Source organism: Sinohyriopsis cumingii, chromosome 7 (assembly GCF_028554795.1).
Source record: "Sinohyriopsis cumingii isolate HCF-2022 chromosome 7, ASM2855479v2, whole genome shotgun sequence".
Lineage (NCBI taxonomy): Eukaryota > Metazoa > Mollusca > Bivalvia > Unionida > Unionidae > Sinohyriopsis > Sinohyriopsis cumingii.
In genome coordinates, this window is record NC_142967.1 from 33849835 (window position 1) to 33874654 (window position 24820).

Consider the following 24820-nt stretch of genomic DNA (forward strand, 5'->3'; position numbering starts at 1 on the left):
CACCTCTGATTTGGACAAGCTTACCCCATTTCCTTCTGTCAAGTACCAGTGTCATAGAATGACATCTTAGGATGGGTGGAGAGATGTTATTGCTTTCTAAAACAAATCACTCCTTGTTGCTCATCATGATGGTTTTTTATATATTGATGATCGTAATCATTTCTTCTAATTAAAAATAAGTTGTGAAGACACCCACCAAAGCTTATATCTTCATTGCAGATAGTATATACTTTTTCAGAGTATTAATACATTACTTTTTATCCTGTAAAGAACACATGAGGTACATGTACATTTATATTTGTGTCATTACTACTAGAATTCTGATTATATATCCTGTATTTTTACTGCATAATCAGCGTATGATTTATATATGCAACATTTTCTATCGAAACTATGCCAATTCTATGGAATAAGGGTCTCAACACTTACAATTTATTTAAAGAAAATGCCTTGAATTTTTTGTTTCAAAAAGGGTGAATCCTGTTCTTGCACTTTAATTCACTTCACAAATGAAATGAGTATATCTGAGATAAATTGAAACCATATCATTTCACTTTTATAGTTGACTCTCAGATTATATTTTCTACTTGTGACAGATTAAAGCACTCCTCAGGCAGATATATTGTAACAGTACTGTATATATATATATATATATATATATATATATATATATATATATATATATATATATATATATATAGTTACGCTGAAAAAAGGATGACCACCATCTTGTAAGTGTACCTTCCTTGGCTGATTATTATTGTTGTTTTTATAATCGTTACATATTATACTGTGGCACAGGTTTTGGGTGATTCATTTCTAGCTCACCTGATCATAAGACGACGAAGTGAGAATATGTTATTACTTGTATCCAGCATCTGTTGCTGTGTTAAACTTGTTCCCAAAAACCATACTGGTAAAATAAATATCAATGTCAACAATTTTTGATTCCAATGCACCCTCAAAAATTTATCTACACACAGATAACATTATTTAATGTTAATATCATTTGCAACAAAGGGTTCACAATTGCTTCCAACCTTGTTCATTCAAAAATGAGTGTTGGTACTGGTAATAACTGTAAAATTCATATTTTGAGTGAAATCTAGTTATTTTGAGGGCTGTAAAACTGATTGCCATTTGACAACTGTGCCACATGGCCATTTTAACAAATTTTAATTTTGGGGGGAATTCTTTCGTTAAGTTGTGGCCAATATTCCACACTCATAAGGAGACAGCACATGATTCAACACAATCCCAGCAGTCATCATAGAGCTTTTATATTTAATGTCTTATGGATGTCAATTTATTATCACACATAATACAACCATTGTGTACAACACAGATCTAATGATGCTGAAATTATTTTGATTAAGGAAACCTTTGAGGAAATTTTTATTCTTAAATTTATTTTACCACAGCTCATTATTTTGTGCTGGTATTGTTGGCATTATCCTTACCAAATGAGTCTTGCTGGTATTGTTGGCATTATCCTTACCAAATGAGTCTTGCTGGCATTATTGGCATTATCCTTACAAAATGAGTCTTGCTGGTATTGTTGGCATTATCCTTACCAAATGAGTCTTGCTGGTATTGTTGGCATTATCCTTACCAAATGAGTCTTGCTGGCATTGTTGGCATTATCCTTACCAAATGAGTCTTGCTGGTATTGTTGGCATTATCCTTACAAAATGAGTCTTGCTGGTATTGTTGGCATTATCCTTACAAAATGAGTCTTGCTGGTATTGTTGGCATTATCCTTACAAAATGAGTCTTGCTGGTATTGTTGGCATTATCCTTACAAAATGAGTCTTGCTGGCATTGTTGGCATTTTCAGAAGAAAATGAGTTCAGTAATTATAAAGAGGTAAATAATGTATATTATGCAAGTTACATTTTAATTGCATTTGAAGATAAGATTTTAATGTCAGATATGACTGATGTTAAGTTTGGAGTAAAAGCAACAAATATAATAATAATAAACCACAATTCTGTAAACCCCTCCAAAAACAATAACTGACAAAACTGCGGTACTTTGCTAATATTTATTATGCGAAAATCAGAACCAAAGTCTTAAAACGCTCTTTTCTGTAAGAAGAGAATCATCAAATCAGTGTTAGATAGTGGAGTGTTAGATAGTGGAGGAAAGTCAAAGAAAGAATTTGCTTCTTTTGTTGGAATTACTCCATCTGTGCTGAAACTCCAATCAGTGAAGTCCAGCTTTTCTGATGAAGATAAAACTACTATCTATTCTGTGGTTCTCTACCTCGTGTAAGCAGCAAATTTATCAGTTTCTGTGTGAACAAATTCATCAGTTTCTGATTCCACAGTGTCAGATCTCTTCATTGAGATAAACTCACTTAAGTCTCGTTTACATGGGTAGGGCACTCTCCCGTCCAGCGGGTGGTTCATACACTCTTCTGCAGAAATTCTGGAAGCTTTATAACTTGCATAGACACTCCACACTGATCATCTAGGTTCCTGCTAGATGCAGTTATTAAAGTTAGCACACTGATCATCTAGGTTCCTGCTGGATGCAGTTTTTAAAGTTAGCACACTGATCATCTAGGTTCCTGCTGGATGCAGTTTTTAAAGTTAGCACACTGATCATCTAGGTTCCTGCTGGATGCAGTTTTTAAAGTTAGCACACTGATCATCTAGGTTCCTGCTAGATGCAGTTTTTAAAGTTAGCACACTGACCATCTAGGTTCCTGCTGGATGCAGTTTTTAAAGTTAGCACACTGATCATCTAGGTTCCTGCTGGATGCAGTTTTTAAAGTTAGCACACTGATCATTAAGGTTCCTGCTGGATGCAGTTTTTAAAGTTAACACAAGTCATCATCTGGAAAACATATTATAATAATAATTATTTGATTAACATTACTTTGTAAAATTAAATCAGATTTGAAGAAAACTGAATGTAGCATGTAAATTTACTACATACACATGACGGTAAGCATTAAAGCTAATTACCTGTATATAGAATTTTGCATAATATGAATATCTGCAAACAATTTTATTTTTAGTTTCCATGTAATAAAAATTTCCAGGCTGTAAACTGAGGCAATGTATTTGTTGCTTGAGTAAAGTCTGGTCTGATCAATGAACACCCAGACCAAAAACTATTGACCAAATTTGTTTTACTGGCAGGATGTGAAAAACTATGGTACTCTAGTAAAACTATAATTCCAAGTGTAGTTGCCCTAGGTGTCAGTAGCAGCAAACATGGAGATAAATCTTCTTTAGATAAGATGCCTAACAGCCAATTCAAACAACAGACGATTCATCACATTGACCCTTTAAATGTACTAAACGAATGCTTGACCACTTATCAACTGAGAAGAAGACAGTACACTAGAAAGAGTTACAAGGTCATATTTACCCTTGCGTTGAAAAAAGATAATTTAAAAAGGTATTAACTATCCAAAATGCATGAGACAAAACCCTTAAAAAGCATATAAATGTTTATGAAACAACGTTCTTATGAAATTGCATGAGAATATGCTCAGTGGTTGTTGATCTATGTTGATTACAAGCATAATCCCATATGTCGAGTTACATATCTAAGTTTATATGACAAAAGCAATGAGACAAGACACATCTCAGAATATGGTGAATGGCTCCTGAGCTATGTGGGTTACAAGGAGTTGCTGTTGTGAAGGTTTAGTATTAATGAAAAGAAAGGGTAATAACTAAGTACAAATTGGATTAGAAAATAAAATCCTTACAAGGCAAATCTACATGTAATTGGAAGTTCACCCACCAATTAGCATCCATATACATATTGCAGAGCTACTGTGACTACAACAAGTGTTCATCGATGGAATGGAAATGCTTGGAAAAGGTGAACATTGGAAGTACCCATATCTTAATGCTAGGCCCAAATAAAGACTGTTCTCTTACCATTGTTTGGTTGTCTTCAAATTTTTGTTCAAGTATGACATTTGGTCTTGTCTTTCTTTTCCCAAGTTCCTTTGCTGCCACTGCGCTGGACTCTTTTTTCAATAAATCCAAAGAAGGACGACCTACGCCTTTGATATCCTGTAACGAAGTAAGGAAAAAATGTTTAAGATGAGAAAAGTTGGGGGAAAAGAAGGATTCAGACAGATTTTAATCCTATAATGAAGCTACACTGCCTCAATATGAATATATAAAAGAGAATATAAAAAGATCAACACAGAAATTTAAAAATACAAGTTATTTTTTCTACTACTATTTATATTATTATTTAAACACTGAATCTATATTCTCCTTCCTCTAAAGCATAAATGATTAATATGAAAAAAAACACAAAACCATCCTGTTCCATGAACTGATCATCCCAGCTTTTTCTTGGGAGTGAGGAGTAGGTGATTAGTTTTTAAGAGGAATGGGGCTAGATGACAGTGAAGATATTGCAAACATGTTAAAACAGGAAGACATGTCTGACAAGTTAGAACACTTGCAACAGAATCCAAACAAAGGTTCTTCAATATAAAGAAGCATACAAATTCTGCGTTAAACATTCTGTGACTAAACCATGACATAATAAGCAGATTATTAAAAATTCTGCTTAAATATATCGATACAGGTCTGTAAATAAAATGTCTTTTAAAATCCAATGATAGTTAAGGAAATTACTGTACGGAAAATGAAGTGGGTGGATTTAACTATCAGGGTCCCAAAACTCTGCTAAATGATGATGCAGATGAAACACTAACAAATTTAATCTAAGCCAGGCATGGGCAACTTCCTCCAGGGCCAGATAGGTGATATTTAAAGCCACACCCTATGATGTAAATTAATGGAAAAAAACCCAGGTCATAGGTCAAACTCTCATCTAAGCTATCATCAACATAAAGCTGCATAATTGATAATATATTAAAGTGGACTTGAAATCCAATAATAATAAATGGAGATGTGCAAAAACGAAAGTGGATTGGTACATCTGTCAGGGGCCATAACTGTGCTCATCGATGTCAAATGCTTAATATGATCAAACTTGGCAGATGTCTAATTATTATCAAGCTAAATCTGGCTGAAATCCAATGGGTTTAAAAATCAAGGGCTGCAACTCACTAACTGAAAAAACAGGACAAATTGGCTATCAAATAATGAAGAGATTTATCTAAAGAACTAAACAGGCCTGACGGAAAGTAGTACTTAAAGAAAGAGAAGCCCATTCAATATTTATACAAGTTCCAGACATAAGGAAGCATATCCAGTATCGGAAGATACAGATGAAGTTTTGTTTTGGATAACATGGTTAGGACAATTAGTTGAAAAGGTAATAGTTTCATTACTAATAAAAGAAAATCTGAATTGGCTTTGATGAAGATGATAGGGTGATAATTAAAATGCTTTAAAAAAATATTTTATTAACAATGGTTGAGAAACAGTGGGACTCGTATAACTGATACCTGAAGGAAAATGCACTTAATGCTGTATAAATATATACTACATGACATTATGAAAATATGGTAAAATCATTGTTCATTATCCTACAAAAGACCTAAAAACAGCATTCACTGTTCTGGTATTATTACAAAATTGGATTAGTAATTCTCTATAACCATTTTTCCAGCACTTTTTTTCATCTGATTTACTGGTGAACAAATATTTCAAATTTGGTAAAGATTTTTCCAATACAATCACACTGCTAAGCAATCAAAATATTTATAAGAATTCCTCTAGTAGCATGAAAATTATTAATTATTTTCTACCTGCATAAAGATGTACCTGTTTAATTGGATGGTATACAAGGCAACAATTGTACAAACCCGAAAACCCATTCACATGTATGTATGCTAATTATTCATGCATAAGCAAGCAATGAATATGTTTCAACCACATGTCAAAAATATATGCACACTGATAAAATATACTCAAAAGCCCAGAATACAAAAAATAAACAATTTAAATTTCACTGCATTTTAAGTGATGCTGTGTCAATATATTTCATTATATGCTTCAGCTTTTACTTTTAATTGCAGTATAGACCTAATAAAACCATTCACCTTATCATTCATACAATTAATCATTGCTTTTTGGACCTTGGTCGAATGGTTTATCAGTACATACCATAAATGGTATATTTTGAGCAATTCACCTAAAACCAATAGTTGTCCTTTTTGCTTTAAAGAAACAAGGTTACAGTGAACATTTTTTTTTCCTATTTGAGCTATGGAATTTATCATGTCATGTGCACTAAGGTCTATATGTGAAAAACTTTCAAATAAAATTTCAAATCTGTAAATGGAATTTATCATATCATGAACACTCAGGACAAATTTCAAATCTGTAAAGGAGTATACAATATTTAATATACCAGGTACCTTAAGGCTTGCATCTTTGATAGATGTAAAATATGGTACTCTACTCTGAAAACAATTCTTATATTTTTGCTAGTTAATTATTATGGATTTAGACCAGTTATAATATCCAAGTCAGTAAATAGTGTTCAGTTTTACTTTTGCAAAGTCACTAAAGGCTATAACCTGTCTACTGCTGAAAATTCCCTATATACAGCAATCATTACTCAAATTTAACTTACCTTGACAATCATCTTTGGACACAACCACAACTCGCTGGTTGTCCAGTGAAGATGCCAGACCTTCTAAATCTAGCACAGCTGTATGACCAGACTGAAAGATATGGCATATACTTCCTTGTTAAACACAAGTCTGCCAATTTGAAAAATGACTAATGCAAATCTAAACTAGTTATTTTGCTGGATTATTTACAAGGAGTATTGTGATGACGGTGGCCAATGTACCGTGTGTAAAACCTAATTACAACAACAATACCATAATGATACTGTAATATTGGTGACCCTGCTAAATAAAGAATGACAGAATTGTTTCTATCACACAGACACGGACAGTAGTTATTGTGATGATATAAGCACCCTGTATTTCAGTGCAGTGTCTATTCTAGAACTGAACATTTAAGCAGTAAATGTATCCACCAATGAAAAGAGTGGGCAATTTTGGATTGGAGATTTAATCAAGTAAAGAAAGGTATGGCTGAAAATTACTTTGCAAATTTTGCAGAGTGTATTAACTTTTGTGTGATTTTTTGAGATTCAATGTGAATACTACAAATCATGTGTCCGAAACTAGGCCGTGCAAATGTCCAGAACATGTATATGTCTTTGCATAAAATCTAAACACTGTAATACTGTTGACACTGCTGTAAGGAAAGTGACATGTCTGTTTCAATATCTGCTATAGTCTGACAATACAAACCCGTTTGTTTGTACCCCCTACCGATTTAAATAATGGAAACCTCTACTGTGACAAGAAGTGCAAGGAACTTAGTCAATTCATTCATTGATTTACAGTCTCTAACCTGACTGTGAGTAGAGTGTCCCTAACACCATGATTGCCTGCACGTTTCATGCTTAACGGAAGTTTTCAATGTCATAGACGGACATGCTCGGATCCATTTCCAGTTCCTGGACAAGTCCATTTTTAACAAATGGGTGTGTCACGACTACAGATGTACATGCATAAGTCATCTGCTTTCCAACATTTACAATGTTGAATCAAGCAAAGGAAAATAATGACAACAACAAAATTTGCTTTTCACATGGATATAACAAGCGGTTATGGTGCAGGGGATGCCAGCATTAGTGCCATTCTGGTCAGTCAGGTTAGAAATTATAAATCAGTGACTCAACTGACTTAGATCTGTGCACTTTTTATCACATTAAACATTTTTGTTTTTGAAATCGGTCGGGGGTACAAACAAACGGGGATGTAAAGTCAGACTATAATACTAATGATGAGACAAAATCTTTTAAAAGTTGTAATATGTGCAAATACGAATTTCACTTTGCCATTAACGCAAGCAAGCCTGCCCATTTCAAAAAAGTTGTATGGTTTATCAACTGAATGACATTCTTATCGTGTGAGGGTATCCCATTAGTAAGAAACTCATATTCATTGGAAATAACAAGGAATATGGCAAACATTTCACATTTTAAGTAACACGGATTTGCCCAACTGTCAATCAAAAACCTCACAATGCTAGACGATGTAAGACTGAATTCAAAGATGTATACTTTAAATGCAATTTTAACAATATTGTAATTTGAGGTTTCCTTCTTCCTTTCAAATATAAAACTTGACATATATAATTTTGTTTCTTTAGTCCTTTTTTCAAAAGTTATGTAACACACACTATGCATGAGACATTGCACAAAAGTAAACCGCATGTAAATATTAGTCAGTTATAATTAGGGGATGGTGTATGTAGGGTGCAGAGTAGAAATTTTATCACAACGGAAATGCTCTTACCAAGTAAACTTCAATACTATCTATCCTAGATCCATATTTGTGGAGGATGGGTTTTAACACATCTCGGATCACTCTATTAGGCCTGGCCTTCACACCTATTGATTTCTTGTTGGGCAGGTCCATCCAAAATAGGACTCGTTTCTCAATCATAACCTCCTTAGACCCCAACACGGAGATATCCTCTGACAGGTTCAGTAGCTGGAAAAAAGGATTATAAACACTGGTGTTCATAATCACATCAGTATAAAGTATTTATTACCATCATATTTTCCCTTACAAGTGACATCCTTACTGGAGTTATTTGACATGACATTTTTCTAAACTTTTGGCACTCTCCATGTGTGTGTGTGCAATGGAAAACAATAAAACTTTTTTGAATGCAAAAAGTGTTTTGACATCATATGAACATTTCACGTGTCATAAAATCAAATGTTAAAATTTATCAAACTTCTTCTCTGATTATAACTGATGCCTTTATTGCATATTGTATAATATAATTCTGTCCAAATTCAATGAATTCTTCAGTAATGCATTTATAATGGCTACATAACAATTTACTTTTCCACATATTTTTTTTACCTTATCTGAACCCAACAGGAAGATGTCAGATGTTGCTATTGATATATTTCTTTTCTCACAGATTTTTCCCAAGACCTTGTTTATAGTTTGACCAGCCTTAGTACGCACAAGTGTGGTTGACCCATCTGGGAGAATCACACGGCAAAATTTTGGTTGCTCAGCTGCATCTGGTACAGGCTCCTGGGGAAGAATTGCAAGATATTAAAATTTAAACAAGTGAACCTCAACTGAAGCAAAGTCATAAATCAGAAGTAACTGAATCAAGCAGAAATCAAATATTAAAACTGATCCACTGCAGGAAATTCTGAAGATTATATCAAAATCTACATCTAAATTCTGATATTAAAACATCACAACACCTGCATGTCTTGAATACCACAACAAAGTTTAAGCATCTGTGTAACCAAGTTGCTGTTGGTAAGGACAACAGTGGGGCCAATATTTGCTGCATGTAAGTGTATATATTTTGCATTGTAGTGATCTCAATATTTATTATAAGTTATGACCCATAACTGGTGCCCCCATGGGTGAATATAGACCCTAGGGCTAATCTTTTATTTGAATTTGTATGGCACAGTGATTATCAGCTTAATGAATATTACATATGATTGTCTATAAAATTTGGATTATATAATGACAGAACACTTTTGCTAGCAACTGCACTGACTAATGGTCAATAGTTATCAGCAAATGATATATAGTAATAAGATAATCTGTGTTCAGGCCTCTCATAATCCATTCCTTGTTCTCACCTGCATACAATTTGCCTGAACCTCCTTCCTTGTGGTGCTGAGGCTGCTGCGAACACTTGGGATGGAGTTAGAGGTGACATCAGTGGACAAAGCTGTTATGGTGGAGGTCGACTTCTTGATGTCGTTTTTTACTTCCCTCTCTGTATCCTTCTCCCTCCCTTTAACTTTTTTAGCCTCAGCATCAGATGATGACTTTATGCTGTTCTTAATGGCCTCTGTAAAATAATGTGTTCTGCTAAACTTGTATTTGTGGGTTTACAAACCTTTTATTGTGAAAGAACGAACATTATTATTAACATAAGAGCCTGGTGTGATAAAAGATTTTAATTAAAAATGTTTAATAGGACCTTGTTTTATTATACAATTCCACTTAATGAAAGGAAAGTCTACACTTTAAGCACAAAGACAATCTAATAAATTACATGATAAACAAAACAGCAGTCAGACTATTTCCCCCATCTGTGATGAGTACTGGCATTTTCTTATGATGCAATTTGTTTTAAAATGTTTAAAAGACATTTTTTTATATAGACAAGTGTACTACAGGCCTTGGAAACTTTGATATTACAGTGTTAGTGAGCATCACATACTCTGTCTCCATGGCAGTAGTGACCTTCTCCTCTTTTCTTTATCCTCATTTTCTATTCCCTTTGTCTGAAAGAGTAAAAACAATCTGAGCATATCAAAGAATTCACAGCTGTAATATACAGGATAGATCCCTGTTTTTAGCAGGTGAAAACATTTGGATCACTTGGCTCTTATTGTTACTCCTATCTTGAAATTTTCCAGATATGTTATTAAACAATCTGTCAATATTAATTGAGGTAATTCTTTGGGATAAATTATAAAATTACTTGCAAAAAATGTTGACTTTAAAAATGCAAGGATTTTATCCACCATCAAAGTCATGAAGGGATAAAAACTGCATTGATCACCGTTAATGAACCAAACAGCATTTTCCAATTTGTCTGGAATGCCAGTGATGATGATGTAGCAGGATATCCTCTTTGTACCAAATGTATATAATGCAAGAGGAACAAAAAATTTGTACTTTAGTCCTAAAATCTGTTGATCTCACCATAAGCCAAGTCAGGTAAAAAAAAATTCTGCCATTCATACAGTAGATGTTAAAAATGAACCCTTTAAAAGGATTCAGGATAGATATGTGTTGACCCGGTTCTGTATATTAATAAACATAAAGTTGAGTCTGATAGCAGGAGCTCACCAAAAAATGTCCTGTTTTTTACAACCTGCATTTTGAAGCCAAGATTGATAACTTTTGGAAAGCATGTCTTAGTAACCCAGTTCTATGTATTGTAATCATTTTGAAGCCAAGATTGATGACTTTTGGAAAGCATGTCTTAGTAACCCAGTTCTGTGCATTGTAGGGGGCCCCGAGTGGCCGAGTGGTCTAATGCGCTCTCTGTTACGGATCACTGCCATCTCACCTCTGTCTGCGTAGGTTCAAGTCTCGGATTCGGCCAATGTGGATATGTGAGAAAGCTTGCCAGTAGCTTCTCGAGGGTCGGTGGTTCTTTCCGGGGTTTTCCCAGGTTCTTCCTCCACCATTAATACTGGCCGCCATGTATAGCCTATCGTGTGCTGAAAAATGGCATTAAACCCAACAACAACAACAACAACTGTGCATTGTATTCATTTTGAAGCCAAAATTGATAACTTTTGGAAAGCATGTCTCAGTAACCCAGTTCTGTATATTGTAATAAAATTTACAACCTGGACATGCTTCCTGGTGAACATTCAAAAGCAAACAAACTGACTTGTAGCAATTTCTTGAACAAGGATATTATTCATTATCTACAACTCATTTTTATTATGCTTGTGACAGGGTGGCTATGCCATTCAGTGCCAATGTTGCTTAGATGGAAATATCTTTAAAACGAATGCTTAAGTGAGCTCACTTTCATTTAATTACACTGCGATGCTTATAGGCTGAGTACTGCGATTTTATGGTCTACACCAATTGTTGCAAACTGTAATGAACCAGTTGTTGCATTTTATTATATTACAGTCTTGAGTCTCTCATATTTTACTTTGTAGCAAGAATTATAAACATTCAAATATAAGGAATATTTATCAGAGACCCTGTAAGAAAATAAATCAGTATCTACCTTCTTTTTTGAATTTTTTTCTTTGTCATCACTTTCTTTCCCTTTTTTATTTTCCTTTTGTGAAATGTCCAGGGGTTTTCCCTCCATCTCCTTCAGCAGACAGGTCTTATAGAGTTCTGACTTGAGGAATCTAGCATAGCTGTCCTGCTTCATTAGTTGGTAGATCTGCAAGATACAAATCTGACACTATCTACTAATGCTTCAAAACTCAACAAATAATGTGTGCTGAAATCACTTTTCATTCAGAATACAAAGCTATGCATGTCACTACCACAAAATGTTTGTTGATACCCAAAAATACTTCCTAGAATGGACTGAAATGAAATTAGAAAAACTTAACCAAGGATAATTTTAATTACTTTTATAGATTTGTTATAATAAAATTGCATGTACTATTCAAGATTTCCAATAATTATAATAATTTCTTATAGAAATCCTTGATGATAAAATGACGATCATATGGCTGTAGCTTTTTCAGATATATTCGACCACATGGACTCTTTTGTGCCTCCTGGATATTCCATAATTTGCTTCCCATATATCCTCCAATTCTTTTCAATTTTCTGTTCAATAAATTACTGACATGACATCCCTGTCTCCTAATGAGTATGGATAAGCAGTGCCTTACTGTACTTTCTTCAATGCTTGCACGTATGATTTCCATTCAGAAAGATTATAAGAACAACAATCCATACAAACCATGTCCATTTGAAACCTCACAAACGAATGAAAATAAAGAACAGATCATTCATAAATTTGCATTTTCTGAAAAAATGTTCCTTGTTACCTGATGCTGGGCCAAATCAAATATCTGGGAAGTTGGGATGTCCATTTGAGAGTCTGCTTGTTGCCTAGCAACACTATCAATATTCACAGGCTCTAAGGCACACACAGATAGATGTTTGTCAAAGATATCTTTTGCCTGTACCATTCTCTGGAACAGAGATAAAAGAATAATTAGATACTATTTCAGATGGTACAATTCCTTCTAGATAAGTTGTTTCAAGTTTCAAAGGTCATACTTTGTCCTCAATAAAAGGAATTTTAAAAACTGCAACTTTTAATCAATCCACTTACTGACTTATTAAACTAACCTGGTTTTTTAAATAGTACTTTTTGTTAGCAAGAATCATACAAAAATTGATGAAAGAATTTGCTTGGAGGGGGAATAAACAAAATGTCAGATAAACGTATACTAATAATGTCAGATTATGTATATATAAAAATTTCTCACTGTCATTTGTGGATTTGGTTTTCTTAGATAATGTTTAAAAAGGAAATAAAAATAATAAAAATATACTCAAGTTGTTTTCTTTTATTCAACAATGTAATAATTTCATAAATCAGCTCAAATGCAATGTTATCAATGTACATTTGTTAGCAAAGGAAAAACATCTTGATTTAATATCTTGGTCAGAGGGTCCATAGCAGCCGAGCATTGTATCTGGAACTGTGACATTGTGAAGGGCATTATAAATAGTTAAAAGCTTTAATAGTGAGTTCATAAATAAGAAAATGTTTGTTGTTCTTTATCTTCACAATGTTTTTAATGTACATCTGTCAGCCAATGGATCTTAAATCTTTGTTGTATTTTTTTACATTTTGGTCACGGGGTCCATAACAGTGGAGCATTATATCTGGAATTGTGGTATAGTGAAGGTCATTATAAGGAGGGAACACTTTAACTAGTGAGTTCAGAAATTAGATAAATTTTACAATACCAATTTTACTTTTCAAGCTACAACTTTTTGTTTAAATAAGCAAAGCTGATGACTGAAAAATAGCAACAAATATGACTGCAACCTTTGGCAGCATTTCCAAGCAACAAATATGACTGCAACCTTTGGCAGCATTTCCAAGCAACAAATATGACTACAGCCTTTGGCAGCATTTCAAAGCAACAATCACAACTAATAGCCGAATGGTCTAAAACTTCCTGAACGTTGACCATGGTATCTACTGCTGGAATTTTATACATTCAAGCAACCAAAAGACATGTTACATCTGCAGACTTTAGTTTATATTTGGAATTCCTATACAGCCACATGAGCTACCAGCATTAAGCATGACAAATCTTGTGCAGTAAATAAGAGATAATCTATATTAAGTTAGGAAAGACTTCTATTGTACCATGTCTTGATTGGTGATCTGTTTATATTTCTCCACTGCCGTCCAGAAGATGATGTTTTCCTCACTGAACTCCTTCCTAAGGAACTCCTACAAACAAAATTAAATGATTGAAACAGTAGAAACTGACTTTTCGTACAACCTTGCTATCGATGTTTCAGATCAATACATGTATATAAAATGCATAATGCCAAACAAATATCTGAAGTACAGCATGCCTACTGTCATGTATATTTAATTTATATTTGATTTAATTGACTTGTTTGTTTGTAAATTTTACATTTTTTATTCCATTACTTGCTATTGTAATGTAACTTTATTTACTGGAATAGAGTTCAGTTCTGACTGATTTTTTTATATTTTTTTAAATAAACAACTTTATAGAAACATTGTATCTAATGCTGACCTAGTTCCTGACCTTGATTCTGAACCAGTAAGAGTTGTAGTAAACAACTTTTATTTTTTTACCTTTTATTTTATTCTTTCTCAGAGTAAGATTCATAAAGTAGAATCAAGGACATACTTGGACTATGTGTGAAATATCGTGTACAAATTAGGTTTTTCCAGAGGATAGACCCCCATCCAGACATCTGTTTTGTGTTGTAACTAGACTTATTACTGATGTTTTGAGAAATAATAGTTATTCTTGCCTTAACACTTGAAAAGTTAAAGTGTATTATTTTGTGACTATTTTTGAGACTAATTATTTTGTTATGTTTTAAAGAAAAGTAATTCTTTTCCCTGGAAATAATAGTGCTCTAAATTAATTCTTGGACAAGGACATTTATCGAAATTTATACAGAATTCAAATTAGAATATTATTTTCTGTGATTCAACAAAGAACTGTTGACACATCAGCACGGTGCTGACCACATCATACATCATCACCTTCCATTTTCGATCTCATCGGGATTCGAACTCTGTTTCATTTAGGACTTTTTGTTTCTAGGACTTCTATTTTTTAACTCTTGGATTATTTTTGGATTTGATTCATAAAACAGTAAGTTCTTTTTCTCATTTTTAACTTGTTTTTCATGGGAAATACATTATTTGTTAAATTGCATAAAGCTTGTAGTTTTCACTTTTTTATTGTTATGTTTTGTAAGAGCCTAAACACATAACACTACAATATGATCCAACTGACAAAACTCTGTAAAGCTCATATTCCTTTATTTCACCCTATTCAGACTTTGCAAGATTAGGCAAGCATTACTTTCCATGACAATGCAATATTAGGCAAGGATTACTTTCTATGACAATGCAATATTAAGCACGGATTACTTTCTATGATAATGCAATATTAGGCAAGCATTACTTTCTATGACAGTGCAATATTAGGCAAGCATTACTTTCCATGACAATGCAATATTAGGCAAGGATTTCTTTCTATGACAATGCAATATTAGGCAAGCATTACTTTCTATGACAATGCAATATGAAGCACGGATTACTTTCTATGATAATGCAATAGTAGGCAAGCATTACTTTCTATGACAATGCAATATTAGGCAAGTATTACTTTCCATGACAATGCAATATTAGGCAAGCATTACTTTCTATGACAATGCAATATTAGGCAAGCATTACTTTCCATGACAATGCAGTATTAGGCAAGCATTACTTTCCATGACAATGCAATATTAGGCAAGTATTACTTTCCATGACACTGCAATATTAGGCAAGCATTACTTTCCATGACAATGCAATAGTAGGCAAGCATTACTTTCCATGACAATGCAATATTAGGCAAGCACTACTTTCTATGACAATGCAATAGTAGGCAAGCATTACTTTCCATGACAATGCAATATTAGGCAAGCACTACTTTCTATGACAATGTATTATTAGGCTACCATTACTTTTATACAACATTTAAATAAACATTTCAACTGTTCTGTCAGCCTATGTAGCTAGAGTGTCTGCCTAAGCTGGATCCCTGGCAGAGTCATACCAAAGTCTTGGTAATAGCAGCTGCCTCACTTTATGCTCAGCTTTATGAGGTTAGCTTTAGGACTGGTCGGCCTGGTGTCAGAATAATGTAACTAGGTGGGACATGATACTACATGTCTGCTACATGAAGCCCCAGTGCTAGACATCACTATAAATTGTCACAGTGCAGACATCATAGCAATATGACTGAAATATTGTTGAAGATATGTTCAAAATCCAAATCACACACACATGGACAATAAACATTTCCAGCAAATAATGTACATGTTTTTATATGTCATACCATGGTCTAAAATATAACAGGTCACTTAATTAACAATTTCATCAATTATGAATATTTGTTATCACTTACTGCGAACACATGTAATCCACTGATATCCTTCAGCAATTTATCAAAGTTTACTGCCCATCCTGCAACCCGCCCAACCTCCTCTTTTTCTTCCTCTTCCTTAACATGGTTAATGATACTGTTCACACTGTTTGCTGCTGAGAGCCGATGGCTGAGTGAATCTGTATCTATCACAACCAAGGACTAAAACAGAAGAATGAACAAATAAGATATGCTGATAAATTTCTAAAAGTGGTCTAAGAATTTATGTTAAGTAGTTCCATGGATTATTAGCAAAACCTAAATAATTTTATTAATTTTTATCACATTAGTCTCTCTCTTGAGACACCCCTCTCATGGCCCAACCAATGATATTTGCAAATAAAACAAATACTATTCTTTATCTCTCACCAGAGACCTTCCATTCTACGAGGTTACAGCTATAAAACAGAAGGGTGTAATAAGGATAATAATAGTATTACTCTGGGTGCTGCATCATTGTTTTCCGTTATTTGCCATTTTCACATGAAACAACTTTGTTCATTAGGCCATATTTACAAGAACTTGTTGACGGATCAATCCAATATAAACTATGTATTCAGTGTTGTTATTGTCAATCAATATTAATATCAACTGGACAAAAAATAAAAATAAAAAGTTAATAAAACATTGCATATGCACCTAAATTATCAAGAACATACTAATATTCGAAATATGAAATGAGATTATTTAAGAGAAATAAAATTTAGATATAGGCGCTGGAATTAAAGAACCTAGGAAAAAAAATTAAAACCCAAAATAATTCTGGACCATTATGTGCAATATAACATGTTTATTCTTCATCAAGAAACACAAAATGATCTTATCAAAATTCTATCAGTAGAAAGTTTGAACTAATTCTGTAACATGGATAAATAATTTCTAGGTGAAAATATCCAGCGACTTGAAAGGAAGCAACAAGGTTTAACAGTCTTAAAAACAAATTCTCTTTAGGCTAAAAGAACCACAGGAGTCTGAAGTTTTATCAATAAAGTACGGCGAAATCTCTGAAAAAAATAAAATCACGTTATCGGTAATACAAATGTTCATTTATCTTACCGATAAGGTGATTTCCTGTGTAAGATTTCGCCCGACTGTATTGATAAACGTCAGACTCCTGTGAAAGAACATAATTTTTTTAAAAAAATACGACTTCTGATTATCTAATGAAACACAAAGGTATCCGTTAAAAATAAGAATATTATATTTATACTGCTACCTGATGAAGTATATCTACAGAACGCCTTTTGTTGTACTGACGTGACTTTTGTCCATGCTTATGTGGGGCAATAAGTCCTCGAGTCACATTCTCTGTATACATCGACCTGCGACGTAATTCTTTGTGAGACGAGTAAAAACGATCATAATCTTCCTTGCGGTAAGGAGCAGCACCAACAAAACTTACATCCAAAACCATGTCCAAACAGTTTCTAATCAACTGATATCAAAACTAATAGCACAAATGGGAATGGCACTATTGAACAGCGGTAGCACTATATCGTATCACAGACTAGTATCATCAACAGAATTGTAAATATTTATAGGAATTAGTCATAATTTGCTTCTGATAAAATAATGCTCTATACAGTTCAGCTATGCACAAACAAAATCTTGCAACAAGTCCCTGAATCTAAGGCGATCTGAATTTGTTACTAAATTGCCCTGCTAAACAAAGCCGTTATATAGCCTACCCTGTTTACATCTGTAACAGATTTAACAGTTGAGTTTCTGACCCAATGTAGTGATCCAGCTCCTGCAATGGATTAAGAAGCTTTACTCAGCCAATCGGAATGGAGTTTATGTGATGGGAAGACAATAAAACAAACTAAGCGCACAGAACAATGTAACTGTCACTAGCTTTGCAGTGACACGTGTCAATTTACCCAGCTCGGTAATTCTAGTAATATAATTGGATTAGACTTTGTATTTTGGTGTTATGGGGTTTGAAAGAAAATGTGCTCGGCCGATGATCAGTATGTCAAGCTTGTACACTATTCTATTTTTTAATATTATGATATTCTAGAAAATGGCTTAGGCATTGTATTTGCTTTTTTTTTGCAATAAAATTTTTCTATTTAGTTGTAAATATATGACAAAACTAATTTCCATATAGACCATGCAATATCAAAGTATAATATCTTAAACAAATAACTAGATATTAATTGAAATTAAATCCATGAGCAAGAAAATTTTCAACATTCAAAAGTCAAGAAAGTATCATAAATTCATTTCTAAATATAGTGTCTCTTTTCTTTTGTATTCATCATTTTTTTTAATGAAATAAGAATAAACCAATCAATAAACTTTTTTTATTTTCAAATTTGAACCATAAAAAATGGTAACTTTTATTCCAAAATGTGTCTTTCCTCATCTTGGAGTTCACATTTAAAGGATAACACCACTATTACACTTTGTACAAATTTAATAGCAATTTCTTTAAATCTTTAATAATGTTAAAGATTTCAATGTGGTGTCAGCATTTAAATTTATTCATGAAGTGATAACAGGATCACCCAGACATCAGGGATGTCATTTCAACTTTTTCGGGGCAGGGGGGCAAAATTTGATGGACTTGTTAATTTTCATATATAGGCAACAGCAATTTTACGATTTACAGCACATGCAAATTCGGAGGGTGCCCCACCCCCTGTGCCTCCAAATGACGTCCCTGCCAGACATACTGGGACTCATATTTTCATTGGTTACATCTTTGTTTGACCTCAGGAACTTGGCACCATTTAGCAAAAATGAAGTCAATCCTATTATGCATGCCAATACCTGACAGGGGAGTTAAAGCTGGACTATTACTTGGAATTAATTAGAGGACCAATTTACAAGTGTGGTTGGCAATTAAGCCCATTGCTATTTGTTACAGGAAAATCTGGTGAATAACCTGTCATTTGAGGTGCAGAATAAAATACCTGATTTATATTTTGAGTAAGGGTCCCTCTAAAAAATTGAGACAGTTCCAAAACAACTACCATGGCAGCTAAATTGAGTACTTCTTAGATGATGTCAGTTTAATTTCAAGACTGAAAAACCTTTTGTTTAAAACAAACCAACCAAAAAATGATGAGACTTTCTTAATTCATCCAGTCTTATTACATGCATCAATATGACCATATTATATCTAACTATCAACAATATTCGAGCTATTATTTGCATGACTAATGCTTTATAGTGGTGATGACAGTGTTGGTGAAGAATTTTAAATAATGTTGATAAAATCAAAAACTTTTTAAAAATAGAATGCAATATTAAAATCATTGTGTTTCTTTTTAATGAATTAATGCAAGTTGAACTGACTCTTACAGGGGTGTAAACTCCTATTGACACATGATAGGGGTTGTGTCAGACAAAATAAGCACAGTAGGCTGCTTGGACAAAATATGCACAGTAGGTTGTCATCAATTACAGAACACAACACAGAATATGAACTTTATTTAGCATTAAACTGCAGTCTAGACAGTTGATACTTATGGCACCTGATATACACTGCATTATTCTAAGCTTCCTGTTAAATGAATTACTCACCCAGATTATCTTAATCCTGCTTAGTATTTCAAAGTAACAGTATCATGTAGTTTATTACTGCATATACATCTAATCTAAACCTTAACACCCTTTGAAAATTTTCTCATTAAAGTTAACAGGAATTACAAAAACATCACTAATATATTAATTAACAATATGCTAGTTGATCATACCGTATATAATCAATTATAAGTCAAGTCAAGCTGCAAACAACAAAGATCCTTATCTACCATAAAATATAGAGCCTGCAGATCAGGGTCTGTTTATTTGTTCTACTGATTACTCCTAACAACTGCACAGGCCCAGATATGCCCATGAATTATGTGATGGCAGATCTGGGTCTATGCAGTTTGCAGTTGGAGTTGTCTTATAAGCAAGTACAAATGGTAGCATCCTCATAATCCTGGATACACAGAGTGGAAGTTTAGGCATCACCATGTTCATCTTTATTTCCTACAGTAGAAAATTACTTGATAATCAAGTATAATAAACCACTTATTTACAATCATAAAACTTGCATAAAAAATAAACAAATTCCAACATACATTAGTATATACAAATAATAAAACTGTAGGCAAACTATGCAACCTGGCCATAATAAGCCGTTAAATTGACAACAATAATTTTGTATTAAAAAATGTAAAGATATGTATAGTATGACTAACCTAACACAGTACATCTATGCTGCAAAATCGAATATTAGACTCAAAATGCTTATATTAATTATATCCATCACTAAAAGCATGATCTGCAAAAGATACAAAACATCTATCTGTAAAACATGGGTAATGAACAAAAGCCTCCAATGACAAAATCCCCCTAGGATAGAAGCCCCCTGACAGGGGCAAGACAAAATCCCCCTAGGATAGAAGTCCCCTGACAGGGGCAAGACAAAAGCCACTCAAGAGAGGACAAAAGCCCCATCCCCTCAGTTCACATGTCCTGAAATAAATAATTGTATCATGGTTTTTATTGTGTATCTAGTATAAATCACATAAATTTTAACACACAAATAATGTGAGTGGGTGATTAAGTGATTAAAGTAAGAAAATAGTTTTTTTCTAAGTAATATAATTGTTAAAAGGAATCTTTTAATACATGCTTGATATTTTTAATTGGTTATTGACACACTTAGGCAAGCTTAAACAGTTAATTGTATACAGTTTAATTGTATACAGTTTAATTGTCCAAGCTAAAGTGAGCAATTGTCTTTGAGAAGAAGATGTAATGGACCAGAACTGCATAATAAACTACAACTGAATGTAACAAAAGGTATTATGTGGGAGTACTTTTGTTCCAGTAACACCTGTCAATAGAAAACTAGTATTATGCAATATACTTTTATTATTTTATCTATGTACACCTACAACTGCACAATGAACTACAATTGAATGTAACAAAATGTATTCTGTTGGAGTACTTTTGTTCCAAAAACACCTGTCAATAGAAAACAGGTATTATGCAGTACATTTATTATTTTATCATATATACCTACATTTATGGAAACCATATGTTTTTGTATTGATGATATGCAATTTAAAACTGTTGATTTGAACAATTTTGTTGGTTTAATTAGGTACATGTTGGATTATTATAAGTATTAATGATTTGTAGAAGAGTATGAGATACACAGATGGGGTCAATAAATTTGATTATTTTGCTTCATATTTATGCAAGTATGCCTGAATTGTATCAGAAGATAAAATATGTAAATACTTTTATTCAGTTGTTTCATAGTCATTACACAAGATATGCATTACGTTATACACTATCAAAAATTACTAAAGAGTGCAAGGGAGACTATTGTATATCATAGTAAATATAGTTATAGTAATTAAATAAAATCTTAAACAAATATATTAACAGTTCTTTATAAATGAACAAGGAAAATGCATAATACTGTAAATATCTTAGACCAAGGGGCTTTTCTTCTATCCTAAAGCAGCTTTTGTTCTTGCGAGCTTTTCTCCTACCCCTGTCAGGGGACTTCTGTCTTAGGGGGCTTTTGTCCTGGAATCCTTGTTCTGAGGGTTACGCTGTATGATTATTTAATTGTCAAAGGGTATTTGCAATTACTCTGATTAAGTAATGTTTGTTGGATTAATGCCACAGTGAAACATTAACAAAAGTTTGTTGGATTAATGCCACAGAAACATTAACAAAAGAAGAAGAAAAATAAACATGAAAAACAACACTTCAAAATGCTTCAGTATTGACTATTTTACCTGAAAAAGAAAAATGTGTAGAAATAATTAAATGTTTGGTCATCTATCTTCTGACTTTTGTGTTTCCCAAATCAGGGACTAAGCTCCTAGTCAACAATATGAGAACAAAATTCCCCTGTTCATTAGAGACTTAATTTTAAACATTTCAGTGTATTGTTTTTCAAATGGATGATAGAGGTTATGTTGCTGTTACTGATATGCAGCATCTCATCAAAATGTCTACAAGAGTGAAATAAAATGTAAAATTCTTACTTTACGTCTACAAGAGTGAAATAAAATGTAAAATTCTTACTTTATGTCTACAAGAGTGAAATAAAATGTAAAACTCTTACTTTACGTCTACAAGAGTGAATGAAAATGTAAAATTCTTACTTTATGTCTACAAGATGAAAATAAAAATGTACAATTCTTACTTTATGTCTACAAGAGTGAAATAAAATGTAAAATTCTTACTTTATGTCTACAAGAGTGAAATAAAATGTAAAATTCTTACTTTATGTCTACAAGAGTGAAATAAAATGTATAATTCTTACTTTATGTCTACAAGAGTGAAATAAAATGTATAATTCTTACTTTATGTCTACAAGAGTGAAATAAAATGTAAAATTCTTATGTCTACAAGAGTGAAATAAAATGTAAAATTCTTACTTTATGTCTACAAGAGTGAAATAAAATGTATAATTCTTACTTGATGTCTACAAGATGAAAATAAAATGTAAAATTCTTACTTTATGTCTACAAGATGAAAATAAAATGTAAAATTCTTACTTTATGTCTACAAGAGTGAAATAAAATGTAAAATTCTTACTTTATGTCTACAAGAGTGAAATAAAATGTAAAATTCTTACTTTATGTCTACAAGAGTGAAATAAAATGTATAATTCTTACTTGATGTCTACAAGATGAAAATAAAATGTAAAATTCTTACTTGATGTCTACAAGAGTGAAATAAAATGTAAAATTCTTACTTTATGTCTACAAGAGTGAAATAAAATGTAAAATTCTTACTTTATGTCTACAAGAGTGAAATAAAATGTAAAATTCTTACTTTATGTCTACAAGAGTGAAATAAAATGTAAAATTCTTACTTTATGTCTACAAGAGTGAAATAAAATGTAAAATTCTTACTTTATGTCTACAAGAGTGAAATAAAATGTAAAATTCTTACTTTATGTCTACAAGAGTGAAATAAAATGTATAATTCTTACTTGATGTCTACAAGAGTGAAATAAAATGTATAATTCTTACTTTATGCCTACAAGAGTGAAATAAAATGTAAAATTCTTACTTGATGTCTACAAGATGAAAATAAAATGTAAAATTCTTACTTTATGTCTACAAGAGTGAAATAAAATGTATAATTCTTACTTTATCTTCTGCTTTTTAATAATTACAATAATTACATGAGTAGTAGTGAACGAAATCTCATGTAGAAGGTATGTACATGCATATAGACTGGTTACTATATCAATTCAGCTAAATTGACATTGATAACAAAATTGAAGAACTTGACATGTTAACCTGGTGTTTAAAGGCAATGTAATGTTATCTGACAATTTGTTTAGATGACAATTAATGAAAAATACACCATAAATAACAATAAACAAGTCCCATATTATGCATATAGACTGGTTGCTATATCAATTCAGCTAAACTGACATTGATAACAAAATTTAAAGAACTTGACATGTTAACCTGGTGTTTAAAGGCAATGTAATGTTATCTGACAGTTTGTTTAGATGACAATTAATGAAAAATGCACCATAAATAACAATAAACAAGTCCCATATTATGCATATAGACTGGTTACTATATCAATTCAGCTAAATTGACATTGATAACAAAATTTAAAGAACTTGACATGTTAACCTGGTGTTTAAAGGCAATGTAATGTTATCTGACAGTTTTTTGTTTAGATGATAATTAATGAAAAATACAACATAAATAACAATAAACAAGTCCCATATTATGTGTAATTGAAGTAACATTAATTGGTTTAACAGCACACAGATTCATGAGATTAGACTGTGTACAGTCTTGTGTGTTTAAGGACTCTCAGTACTAATTCAGTTCACATATTAAACCTATGCAAACACCATGATATTAAAAATTTAATAACTTAAAGTGTTTGAGTGCTCATGATCAAACCTATATTAATCAGTATAGATGAAACCTGGATGTCAGCTTCTGTGTAGAGGAAAGGATATGGGCTGTGGCATTTTCTGGACTTGTATGTGTTTTTTAATACATGCTTTCAATTCTGCACCAAAGAGTCAGGTGTTAATTTTAGTAATGAGTGTTCCAAATGCAAGACTGTTAGAGGACTGAAATTCCATCAATAAAACAATGTCTCTATTTTTTTTCACTCGCAACTAGGATAAGCTCGCAAAAGATTCTTTTTCCTAAAACATGACTTACATTATGAACCAATCCTGGTCAGCCAAACCCATATATACTCTATTTTATATTCACCCATTTCCAAGCTGGTTCCCATTTTTCCATATCATTAGTACTGTGTGTCCTTAAGCTAACACAAGCTTATTAGAAATGTCAGATAAAAACTAAAACCAGTCAAGTTTAGACTAGTTTCACCCATCTTATACTAAAACTATTGATCAAAAGAAGTTGTAATAAACTTAATACTCAGAAATATGTCCATAAAACACAGATGTCTCTGCTAATATAGCAATTGAGGGATGAAAATCTAAGTTAAACAGTCATCTCAAGTTAAAATTTACCAGGAAATTATTAAAATGAAACATGGTTACCATCTATACTTACTTATAAGAATCAGGTCCAACTGCAAACTGCACAGACACAGATCTGCCAATGCATAATGTGCTGGCAGATCTGGGTCTGTGCAGTTTGTTAGGAGCAAT

The 24820-nt window shown here is 32.6% G+C and overlaps 1 protein-coding gene across 2 annotated transcripts; it reads right to left on the reverse strand.

Moving 5' to 3' along the window:
- Positions 1-2030: 2030 nt before the first annotated feature.
- On the reverse strand, positions 2031-17867 carry LOC149794995 (regulator of G protein signaling 12-like). Of its 2 annotated transcripts, XM_089964662.1 has the most exons (12): positions 17402-17867; positions 16168-16347; positions 13869-13955; positions 12526-12672; positions 11739-11903; positions 10200-10263; positions 9610-9824; positions 8858-9037; positions 8279-8476; positions 6532-6622; positions 3903-4040; positions 2031-2841 (listed from the first exon to the last, which is right to left on the reverse strand). In XM_089964662.1, the coding sequence occupies exons 1-11, from the start codon at positions 17597-17599 to the stop codon at positions 3931-3933; spliced, it is 1635 nt and encodes a 544-aa protein (XP_089820788.1). In that variant the 5' UTR covers positions 17600-17867; the 3' UTR covers positions 2031-2841; positions 3903-3930. The 2 variants fall into 2 exon arrangements, with proteins under 2 accessions (XP_089820788.1, XP_089820789.1); XM_089964663.1 differs by lacking the exon at positions 13869-13955.
- Between the last annotated feature and the right edge of the window lie 6953 nt (positions 17868-24820).

What these genes read in the sequence shown, in the direction of transcription:
- LOC149794995 (XM_089964662.1), bottom strand. Translation starts at nt 17,599, where the DNA reads ATGGTTTTGGATGTAAGTTTTGTTGGTGCTGCTCCTTACCGCAAGGAA. An exon ending in CTGTAGATATACTTCATCAG is followed by an intron (nt 16,348 to 17,401) that starts GTAGCAGTATAA and finishes CTTCTGTTTTAG; the next exon opens with TCCTTGGTTGTGATAGATAC. An exon ending in ACTACTGCCATGGAGACAGA is followed by an intron (nt 9,825 to 10,199) that starts GTATGTGATGCT and finishes ATTATTTTACAG; the next exon opens with AGGCCATTAAGAACAGCATA.